The 12077-nt window shown below is 30.4% G+C and overlaps 1 protein-coding gene across 9 annotated transcripts in view; it reads left to right on the top strand.

Moving 5' to 3' along the window:
• Positions 1 to 12077, top strand: part of LOC105224387 (polypeptide N-acetylgalactosaminyltransferase 5) — a 70770-nt gene that overhangs the window by 56755 nt on the left and 1938 nt on the right. For 8 of the 9 annotated variants that reach the window (XM_049455403.1, XM_029549448.2, XM_011202450.4 and 5 more), the window contains 6 exons: positions 2373 to 2722; positions 2914 to 3080; positions 3225 to 3346; positions 3427 to 3623; positions 4330 to 4507; positions 4761 to 4941. In XM_049455403.1, the coding sequence (XP_049311360.1) occupies positions 2373 to 2722; positions 2914 to 3080; positions 3225 to 3346; positions 3427 to 3623; positions 4330 to 4507; positions 4761 to 4941 (1195 nt within the window). Of the gene's footprint in view, positions 1 to 2372; positions 2723 to 2913; positions 3081 to 3224; positions 3347 to 3426; positions 3624 to 4329; positions 4508 to 4760; positions 4942 to 8367; positions 8549 to 12077 lie in introns of all 9 variants that reach the window. The other variant, XM_011202453.4, reaches the window with a different exon arrangement.

The raw sequence follows: 12077 nt of genomic DNA on the forward strand, positions 1-12077 counted from the left end.
ATCGGAATCAAGTTCTTGTATGGAAAACTTTCACATTTGACGTGGTATCTTCACAAAAGTTGGCACAGGTTATTTTCTAAGGCAACAATGTTATCTCCGAAGAAATTGTTCAGATCGGTTAACTATAGCATATAGCTTCCATACAAACTGAACACATAGTTACTAAAATAAATGCACCTGTGAAGGGTATATTAGCTTCGGTGCAGCCGAAGTTAACGTTTTTTCTTGTTTTTACAATGAGTCGAAGCTTAGCCACATCTGTATTTCTTTTTATAAATGCCATTTTTTCTGATAATTATTTCTTCCTAGAGCATTAACTGATTAAAACATGTGCTATTTTATTGTTTTCATTATTTTTATCTTATTTTTTCCTATTTTTTGTTTACATAATTTTTATCTCCTCAAAAACTTTCTGTGTTTAAATTGAGACAAAATAGGCATTATAGTTTTATAAGCAGTGGATTAGCCTAACTTTTCACAAGCAAATCGCTTTGAAATTTATCAACTTACTTTTGTAAACTTAAGATAATAATTTAGTCTAGGTTTTTGGCAATTTATATTTTCATTGCTCATTATTTGCTATTTTTTGTTTATTTATTTAAGAGTAGATAAAAAAAAAATCAAAAACAAAAACAATCGTAAAATGATGCGTTCTTCAAGTAGAGAAGAAGAAAAATAAGCCCGCCATAATGCTTTCTACCCTCATCGTCATCTTAAAAGTAAAAGAATGATGGATTTTTCAATAGTAAAAATGTCATATGAAAAAAAGTGAAAAAATAATTTTTCCATAATAACCATGCAATACCAATCTTAAAGAACCGATGAGATTTTGCAAATTTTATGGGTTTTTTTTTAAAAAAATAATAAAATCGGTTTTATAACTATTTTTTTTATTCTTTCAGTTTTTGTTTGTTAAAAGAATAGAGAGATACATATACAATAAAGAATATTCATGCCAAGTTTCAAATAAATTGATTGTTCATAACTTTCGACGTTTTGACGACCGCATCGAACAAATACTTAGTTTCGATAAAAACGCGTTTAGGGCTCAGACCGATCTAATTGTCGTGGCACTATAACCCGCCTTCCTTTCTTCTTCTTCTTCATTATTTTCGTAGACACTCCTTCTCCACTCACTTCTCAATTGTCTACTCCGTCCAAAGTAGCACCTGTTGGTATTCTGCGTTGGATTTCGAGCCTGACATTGTTGGTGGTGTTGATACTGGTTCCAAGGTAGACGAAATTATCTACTACATCGAAGTTATGACAGTAACACGGGAGCCAAGTCGCGAGTGCGACGACTATTTGTTTGATGACAGGAGATATTTCACCTTGCCTTCCTTCACTACCAGATCCATTTGTTTCGCCTCCTTATCCAGTCTAGAGAAAGCAGAACTAGTGGCGCGGTTATTGAGACCAATAATATCAATATCATCGGCGTAGGCCACGAGCTGTAAACTCTTATAGAAAATTGTACCTTCTCTCTTCGGTTCTGCAGCTCGAATTATTTTTTCCAGAAATAGATTGAAAAAGTCGCACGATAAGAAGCCGCCTTGTCTGAAGCTTCGTGTGGTGTTGATTGGCTCAGAGAGATCCTTTCCGATCCTGACGGAGCGTTTGGCCGTATTAGTTTTTCGGGGATACCAAATTCAAACATCGCATAAAGGGAAATCCTTTTCGTGCTGTCAAAAGCAGTCTTTTCTAAGATTTCGCGCATGGTAAATTTCTGGTCGGTTGTTGATTTTAAAGGCCACTCTGTTAAGGTCTGCCTCTCTGTAGGAAGATGTTAATATTTATCTATCTATAGAAATATAGATAAACTTAAATAATTTTTTAGACTAGAAGAGCTGTGAATATTTTTTCGTAGACGTTTGAATATTCGATTAAAGAAATCTACAATATGAAGAACTTTTAGATTTCAGATAGAAAACTAAAACAGCTAAATTCAAAAATAAGTACGATTTTTCTTGATAAAAAATTTGTGAATTAAAAAAATCTTGCCAGTTTGTTAAGCTAAAATTATTTCCAATTTTGTATTTTAATTATTTTATTTTTAATTTTGTTTTTGTTTTTGTAAACTTAACACATTTTGCCGTTAAAATCGAAATGTGAATTTATCAACGACGCCACTGATTTCTTCATCTGTTTTTTTCCTGTGTATGTCACATTTTTACACCATCACATACTTCCACATGTGACAGATGATTCAATAAACTTTTTTTTTAATTTAATTATCGCCACTCAAAAAGTAAACGCAAAAACGCACATATAAAAGTGCATGTTTTATTAAATTTAATTTTTCCATTACGAAAATTGTTGCTTTTTTCCACACCCTTTCATAATGCATTTTCCTTTCGGCTTTCCGGTTGCAGGTGCCAGATGCACAAAAGCTTGTCGACGAACAAAATATGGTTGATGACAATGAAATTAACACAGAAAAGAGTTTGGACGGCGGAGATGCTGGCGGTGTGGGTAAGGGTCCCGGTGGCTTTGCGGGCGGCGGTATTTCGATGACATATCGCAGTACGTTATTGAAGAAATGGCGTTCGGCGCCAACGGTTAAGGAGGAGAAGGGCAAACAAGGCGAATTGGGTAAACCAGTTAAAATACCACCAGAAATGAAGGATCTGATGAAGGAGAAATTCAAAGAGAATCAATTCAATCTACTAGCCAGCGATATGATCTCATTGAATCGTTCGCTGACCGATGTGCGGCATGAAAAGTAAGTGTACACATACGAATATGTTTGCATGTAGAAAATATAAACTCAAATAAATGATTTTTAATTTTGCATTGTAAAATCGGTCATTATTTACAATATATGTATGTATGTATGCAGTATTATACCATTATAAATATATAAATTTAATTTAATTTTTGTAACCACAACACATTCGCAATCCACATTTACAGTTGCAAGAAGAAGCTTTATCCATCGAAACTGCCAACAACCTCAATTGTGATAGTTTTCCACAATGAAGCGTGGTCAACGCTGCTCCGCACCGTTTGGAGTGTCATCAATCGGTCGCCGCGCACCCTACTCAAGGAGATTATACTTGTGGATGACGCCAGCGAGCGTGGTAAGTACGAAGATAACTTTAAAGCAAGATTTGTGTAATTAAATAACCATTGAAATCATTAATTTATGTAAATAAGTAGACATTTTTACTTAAAAAATTTCTTCCTTTCGCTTTTCTTCTCTTCTCTCTTCTCATCGCACACAGATTATTTGGGCAAAAAGCTGGAGGACTATGTGGCGAAATTACCGGTGCATACATTTGTGCTGCGCACGGAGAAACGCTCTGGCTTAATACGCGCCCGTCTGCTAGGCGCCGAGCACGTGACGGTATAAGCATTGATAATATTATTTTCTTCTGGTTTTCCTTTTAACCCATTGCCTACGCTCTACGCCTCTTGTTTTTGTAGGGTGAAGTCATCACATTCCTGGATGCGCATTGCGAGTGCACAGAGGGTTGGCTGGAACCGCTGTTAGCACGTATTGTGCAAAATCGTCGCACCGTGGTGTGCCCCATAATTGATGTGATCTCCGATGAGTCTTTCGAATATATAACTGCTTCGGACTCAACGTGGGGTGGTTTCAATTGGAAATTGAATTTCAGATGGTAAATTGAAAGTTGAAATTGTGATTGCTTTGCTTTAATGAATTATTGACACAATTGATTATTGTTAGACTGACGCTTGCTCTCGAAATTAAGCGTTATGCGAATATTGGAAGCTATATTTCTGAAAAATAAGGGGCAGACATAGCCATTTGAGAGTTTTAAAGCCGTTTCTTAGACATTTTGACTTATGGTAATGGGTTAACACTTCAATCCGATCAATAATTGACATAACTGTATACTGTGGCGAATTCACGGAGGGGTTTTCTCCACAAAATCGAAGATTTTAATTCAAATTCTGAAATATTTACGAACTAACTTCAATACTAAATAACATTTCTGTACGAACTGACTGAAACAGTGTACTGCGGCGGACCCACAAAGGGGTTTTGAGGTCGAAACCTCCATAAAATCGAAGATTTTAATTCAAATTCCGAGGAATTTGCGAAGTAACATCAATATATAAAATATTTTGATAGAAAAGCCTAACCGCCCTCGCCCTCAAGAAAAAAATTTTTGATCCGCGACTGACTGTATAACTTCCAAAAACTATAATTCTGCAAATTAAACATTAAATTTTAAGTGCCGAAAAATTTTAATTATTATTTTTTTTCTTTTTTATAATATTATTAATATATGTTTATTTATTTATTTTTTCTTAGTTTTTGTAATTTTTTTACTAACATAATGCTTTTAAATTTCATTTTAGGTATCGTGTTCCTCAACGTGAAATGGAGCGTCGCAATAACGATCGTACAGCCCCATTGCGCACGCCCACCATGGCCGGTGGCCTGTTCTCGATTGACAAAGATTATTTCTATGAAATTGGTTCATATGATGAAGGCATGGATATATGGGGTGGTGAAAATTTAGAAATGTCCTTCCGGGTAAGTCAACCACTTCAGCTCACAAATTTATTTACAAACCAATTTTTTATATAAAATTTAAAGCTTAACTTAATTTTCAGTACAATATATTGCCTTGCCGATTTATTGTAGGCAAAAAGCATAAATGAAAAGAGTTGCTAATTATTATTTTTTTTTATAATGCGACGAGCTTAAGTTTAACTCTTTGTGTTACTTGTTGTTTTGCTCGTGTTAACGGCATAGTTTAAAAATGAATTTTACTACTACACTTTAGATATGGCAATGTGGCGGCATTTTAGAAATTATACCCTGCTCACATGTGGGTCATGTCTTCCGTGATAAGTCGCCTTATACATTCCCTGGCGGTGTGGCCAAAATTGTGCTGCACAATGCGGCGCGTGTGGCCGAAGTGTGGTTGGATGAGTGGCGTGATTTTTATTATGCAATGAGCTCAGGTTCGAAATTGTGTCTTGTTCACATTGTTTCCTACTACTACTTACTACTACTACTGCTACTACTACCAATAATACTACTTGAAATATACATGAATACATTTGTTTCGAAACTAAAAACTACCGACACTTTTACTACCACCACATAACTACACAAATTACCAGCGTAATCTAAACAATACAAACATTTTTTTTATATATTTGGTATAATAAATCACCTACCACCTGTGTATTAACTTTTTTAACCTCAACTTGACTAACAAACTTAAAGTTAATTACAATTTTTTACATCACTAAATGTAATTAAGACTTATTTTCTTTTATTACATATTTTATTCAAATAACTATTTTATTCACATTCTATTTATTCCTTTTATTTTTATTTAACCATAACTAAATTTGAGCTACATATATTTTATTATTAAGCGTTAATGTTGTAAACACAAAATTTTCTATATTTAAATCACTTTTCATAGATGACAATCAGATTTATATTCGAAAATATTATTGCGCCAATATTTAATGTTTTATATGAATAAATTTCTTTAAAAAGGTTTTTTTTATCAACTAAGACTACATACATATGTTGCAGTAGAGTACTGTTTTTTTAATAATAATAAAATGGTTTATTGAGTTCGATTTTAAGTACGAGTATAACACAAAATTTTGAGGTTATGTGTTAGTTATCTCATTTCATTACTTTCAATATTATTGAGCCGACATTTAATGTTTTATACGCAAAACATGTATGAAAAAGTAATTTTTTATAGTCTAAGACTAATATACATATGTTTGTATGTATATAAAAATAGTAATGCTCACAACTTTTAATCGCGAAAAATGCCAATAATCGCTATAAATATAAATTCGATTTTCATTTATGCTATGTATTGTCACCTAAAATGTAAAATAACTTATCAGCAAAAAAAAAAATGAAATTAAATTTTTTATTGAACGATTCAGTACGCTATATTACATATACACAACACATTGTACATACATATGTACGTATGTACAACATTTTAAACTAATGCTACGAGTATAACAAGTATAACCTAATTATAATTGAAGTTATTTTCTTTAACTTTTTTATTAATTTCTTTGAAAAAATATCATAAATTAAAAGAAATTTCTTTAAACAAAAAATTGAAAGAATTAAATTAAAATTAATTATTTTCAAAAGAAGGTTATTTTTTTAACTAATGCTATAACAATTATAACCAAATTATAATCAAAGTTTTTTTTTCAAAAAAAAGAAAAAGTTAATAATATTTTATAATAATAATTAATTAATAATAATAATTAACTAATTTTCAGATTTTTTTTTTAACTAAACTTAAAATTAACATTTTTCAAAAAACTTAAATTTTTTAATAATAATTAATTAATTAAAAAAAATTTTTTTAAGTAAACTTAAAATTATAAAAAAATTAGATTTAAATTAGGTTTTTTCCACAAAATTAAATTTTTTTAAGCAATGCTATAACAATTACAACCAAGTTTTAATTAAAGTTTTATAAAAAATAATTTAACTTAATTAATTAAATTTAGGTATAATGTGATAATTAACTATTTAAATTATAAAAAACAATTAACAAATTACATAAAAAAATTATTATGAAATTTAAATTAAAATTAAAATTTTTTTAACAAAAAAGAAGAAGAAAAAAATTAAATTAGAATTAAATTTTTTCAAAAAAGAGTATTATTTTTTTTATGTATAACCAAGTTAAAAATAAAGTTATTTGTTATTTTTCAAAAAAAAATTTTTAAGTTAAATATTTAGTAATTTAAAAGAAAAATTAACTTTCTTTCCAAAAATTCAAAAAATTTAATTTTCTTTCCAAAAATTCAGAAAATTAATTTTTTTCCGAAAAAAATGTTCTCCATTAATTAGTTTTAAATGTATAGTTTTTTCCCTGTAAACTTCAGAAAAACTATGTTAGGTTATTTTACATTTTAGCTGACCATACGTATTTCCTCTAAAATATTAATATAGTTAAATTCACATTACTGTGTGTAGTAATTTTTATGATTGGCTTGCTTCCTGTTTATTTAAATGCTGTTCAAAAAATATGCCTTAACCTTACTTTTTTAATTGGTTATTAAAAGTTATATACTTAAATATTTTTGAATTTTATTTTTATATTTTTTAATTTTATTTTTATATTTTTCAACTAAATTAGCGTTATTTTATTATATTTTTTATCTCTACAACCCTTTGCATACCATAAAATTCTGGCTCATCGCTAAATATTTCAAATCTATATTCTTAAATAGAACCGAAGACACCAAATTAATATGCGTTTGTTGATAAATCATACAAACCGCAAACCTGTACTAAACATACACACACAAACTACAATACATATTTGCTTAAAATATTTGTTTCTCTAATTTTGGGGTCAATATTTGCTAGTAACTCGCTAAATATGCTAATTAATTGACTTCTATGTAGAACTTTGTGACGAAATTGTCATAAGCGGCATAACTCGTACTAAATACAGTTTAATGTATTGGAAGTATTTATATTTATTGATTTTCGTATGTGACTTGGAAGAGTCCTAACGCCTGTGAAATTAATTTTAGATAAAATATACATATTAACCCGTTAATGCCACCCACACTTACATACTTATAATAAATTAATGTATTTTTAGTTCTTTTACATTTAGATTGTTGACTAGGTTTGAGTTATGTTTTTTAGGGGTAATTATTGATGGTTGTTGTAGTAATTACGGCTCAGCAGTGCAAAATTTGTAAAATCAAGGTCGATTCTTTACACGACTGATATCTTCGGCATGTATAAAATTTATTTTTTTTTCTTCGAATAATATTAAATTTAATTGAATTTGACCACTTTAAAAAAAAAATATTTTTCGAAAAAAATTTTCGAACTGCGAAAATATCAGAATTATACTACATATTTATACAATACCAGTTTGTTTAGTTATTAATGCAGTGTGTTGAGAAGTAAATTTCTAAATAAACTTTATCATTTGTTTTTCTCTTTTCTCCCTCGCTCACTCGCCCCCGCTCTAATGTCTAAATGCTTACAAATAATAATAATATGTAATAATAAAAACAACATGCGTAACTAATTAACGTGTATTGCTTGTGTTGGCTAACAACAATAACATTAATTATGGTGCTAACAACATTAATGCTAACTTCAAATCCAACAAAAACAACAACACATTACTTCATTAATAAAATTTGGAACAAAAACTAAACCTAAAAAAATAAAAAACGCCCAACAAAAATAAAAAACCAAAAAAAAAACAATGCTACGTACGTTTCCCGGCGTTTGCAACAACACACGCGTAATTATGCTTCACTGAAACAACTTTCTGCATTCACGCATGCGCAACCACACATACGCGCTTACGTCCCTTACATGCATTCGGTTGGTTGGTTGCTTGCGCTTAGGTCTGGATGTGTGGCGGTGTGCTCGAGATTGCGCCCTGTTCGCGTGTGGGTCACGTGTTTCGTAAATCGACGCCGTACACCTTCCCCGGTGGCACAACGGAAATTGTCAATCATAATAATGCGCGTTTGGTTGAAGTGTGGCTGGACGATTGGAAAGAGTTTTACTACAGTTTTTATCCAGGTTAACAACAACAAAAGCACTACATTGCTCAGCATCGCTCTTTCTCCCTCTCCCACCATATATGTGCATATAGTATATACCTAACTCTCTCTCTTTCTCCTATTGCAATTTATGCACAATTCGATTAGCGAAAATTTAATATTACTACATGCATTAATTTATTAGCATATATTTTTTTTATGTTTTTGTTGTTGTTTTTTTCCTTTCTTTCGTCTTCATTTTGATTGCGTATTTTTTGTTTTTTGTGTATGAATTTTTTTTATTTTATTTTTTTGGTTGGTTTTTGCTAAGCAAACAAAAATGTAGTTAAATTAAAATAAAATTAGTGATTTCAGTTTTAGCAAAAGACCAACCATATTTACATAAAAAAACTCTTTCGCAAGTCTATTACCACCATACATACTTACCACATGCATTTTGCGAAAACCGTAAAACTCGTAAATACACTGTATCCGCCACTGTATTCATTACCCTTGAACATGCGTATGCAACATCTGTTTCTGTTCCCCCCTCCCGAACTCACTTGTCTTGTAAAGTCCACATTCCACTTTACCGTTGATTTGTATGCGTTCCTTCAAAATTACCTTAATTTTATACCGTTATTTGTATGATTCTCTTCATTTATTTTGTTGACTCTTTCTTCTTGTCCTGTGCTATTTTATTATTTGTATGTTTGTATGTATACATTTACATTTCAATTTTGTGTTGTGATATGTGAGCGAAAATACCAACTCCTTGTCTCGTGTTCTGTGTGTTTCTTGCAACAGCTGGCTTGTTTCTTCATAACAGCATTTTTTTCTCAGTTACACAACTCTGCCAACTTATTTGCAACAAGTTATTTATGTATAAATTTTTTTAAATATTTTAGGTTATGTTGAAAACTTTTTTATTGTATGTACATATAAAATTATATTTTTTGTTATTGTGTATATAGAATTATATTATTTTATGATTGTATATATATTAATAAGTATATTTTATTATTATTTGTTGTAAAACAGTAGCATTTAGCCATTTCTGTGCCAATTTTGCTTGTTCAAATACTCGCTTATCCAATTTTACTTGCTTGTAAATACTTGCATGCTCTTTGTTAATACTTATTAGCTAGATTTCGCTATATTCATATACCTGCTTTACTCGTATACAATATTACTTATATGCACGCATTTATATACAATTATGTATGAATTATGTAGATTCAGTACAAAAACGTTATTTTCTTCACAAAAACAAAAGGTAACAGTAAAAATTGCTTTATTTGACTGTTATTTGAAGGCACGTTAAAGTATGGTTATAGGTTAGGTGCTCTAATATATTCAGGGTTTTTGATAAAACCGACCTTAGGGATTTTAAAAATTTATAGAATTGAACTTTATTCTCAATCCAACATATTTTATTTTTGTAGGATTTTTATTATCTATATCGTTATCTATCCTATGTCTCGCGAAGTATCTCTATAAGCTAGAGATGTAATCATCTAATCTTAGCCTTTCCTCTTTGAATACTTATATAAGTCAAGATTCGATCTTCTTATGCTATCCTCCAAAAATTAATTAAAAAGTAGAAAAAAAAGATAACTTCGTTTGAAGCGAAGCTTTTATACTCATCTCAGGGATATTTCTGAAAAGCGTAAAAAAGATATTCATCTTTATATTGTTAGGTCAGTTTGTTGTATGACAACTAAATGTTAGTGGTCCGATCTAAACAATATATTCGTAGATTGTAGTTTTACTTCGGACAATAAACCTTCAAAATTTGGTGAAGATATCTTGTCAAATAAAAATTAGTCGTATATCTAATAGTGGTCCGTGATTAGCGGTTTCAAATATTGGACATTTTCGTAGAAAAAAGAACGTTTACAACTTCGTTTAACTTTAAGGAGCTATACCAGTGTAACGCATGAAAAATTAGGAGAATTTTTTTAAAGAAAGTAATCGATTGAATGTTTCGAACTTCTTTGAGCGTAATAAGGTATATTTTCAGCTATATTTTAAGATTATTTTTTACAAAAATGTTGAAAAATAACGGAGTTATGTGCTGTCTTCGAAGGTGCCAAAAAAAAGTGCCCCAAATGCTGACATGATTCCGTCCGAATGAATAGCTGAAACAAAAAAATTCAAAAAGTTCGTTTAACTGAAATATATATCCTATAAAATGACGTACGATCTTTGAAAAATATTAAAAATTAACAAAGGAGCGTAATTTTGAAAAAAAAAAATCGTTTTTTAGATAAAAAATGTTTTGTTTTTTTTACGAAAAAATGTTTTTTTAATGCCAAGTTGACAATTTTCATCCAATCATAAAGATCGTAAGTCATTGTATGGTAAATATATTCAACAGTACTCAGTTTTAATTTGAAGTTGATCGGTTAATTTCTCGTTGAGTTATGATATCAGCAATTTTGAATAATGTCGTTTCGAGAAAAACGCGTTTAAAGTTCACTTATGTATATATAATATGATTGTACCTATTCAAGATACGACCTTGCCGATTTCACAGAATATTTTTGGAAATATAAACGAAACACACAAAAAAAAATTTTTTGAAAGTGTCACACTGTGAAAGCCACTTAAGGCTTCCCCTTTCGATCATATTTTGACCATTTTGTGAAGTCAATGACCTTTTTTACATTTCGCCAAGTCAACAACCTTTATTAACATTTGAAGCTAATGAACCTTATGTACACACTTTGCCGTGTTCAATGACCCATTTGTTTACATTTTTTTTAAGGTCAGTGCCCATTTTGTTTACATTTAGCCAAGTCCACGACCTTTATTTAACTTTAGGGTAATGGTATAGTGGTCGGATCAGTTCAGATTGTATGCCCGTATATTCGATATAGTCAGATATCGGTGGTTAAGACAAATGAAAAGCTTATGAGGAAAATGCATAATTTCAGATCTATATCTCAAAACATTGTCGATGCGTTTCCAAATAGCAAATCCGTACTGCAATACACCTTCGTTCCCAAGACAATCAGATCTCCATTACCCGAATGGAACCTGCTTTGTACCACTTATTCCAATAGAAGACGGCTATAGTAGTACGAGCTCTGACTACAATTCAGTTCGGTCTGTCATCAATCTATATTATCAATATTTAATAACTTTAAGTGCCACCCTCATTTTTATATGCTTTGCGACCCATAAAAACCCTGTATACTTACTTATACTCCGTGAACAAATTTGAAGCTGTAATGCTATATGAATCCACTAAAATATTTCTAAGTGCATTAACAAATCGATCATTAGATTTACTATCGGTAAAGAATAAGAAACGATTTTGACAATATTTTTTTTAATAGCTGAATATTATATTTTAAGTATTTTGTACTCAAAACAAATGAGAACACATCTTTTTTGGCAGATTTCCAACTGAATAAATAACAGAAGCAAAAGAAAAAAATATTTTTACGAAACTTTTAGTGAATTGCTAGATAACACATTTTATTATGCAAAAAAACACTGTGATGTGCTGTTGGAACTTTTCATATGTTACTAAAACTAGTTGCGTAACCAAACTATTAATA

This window comes from Bactrocera dorsalis, chromosome 1, assembly GCF_023373825.1.
Source record: "Bactrocera dorsalis isolate Fly_Bdor chromosome 1, ASM2337382v1, whole genome shotgun sequence".
Classification (NCBI taxonomy): Eukaryota; Metazoa; Arthropoda; class Insecta; order Diptera; family Tephritidae; genus Bactrocera; species Bactrocera dorsalis.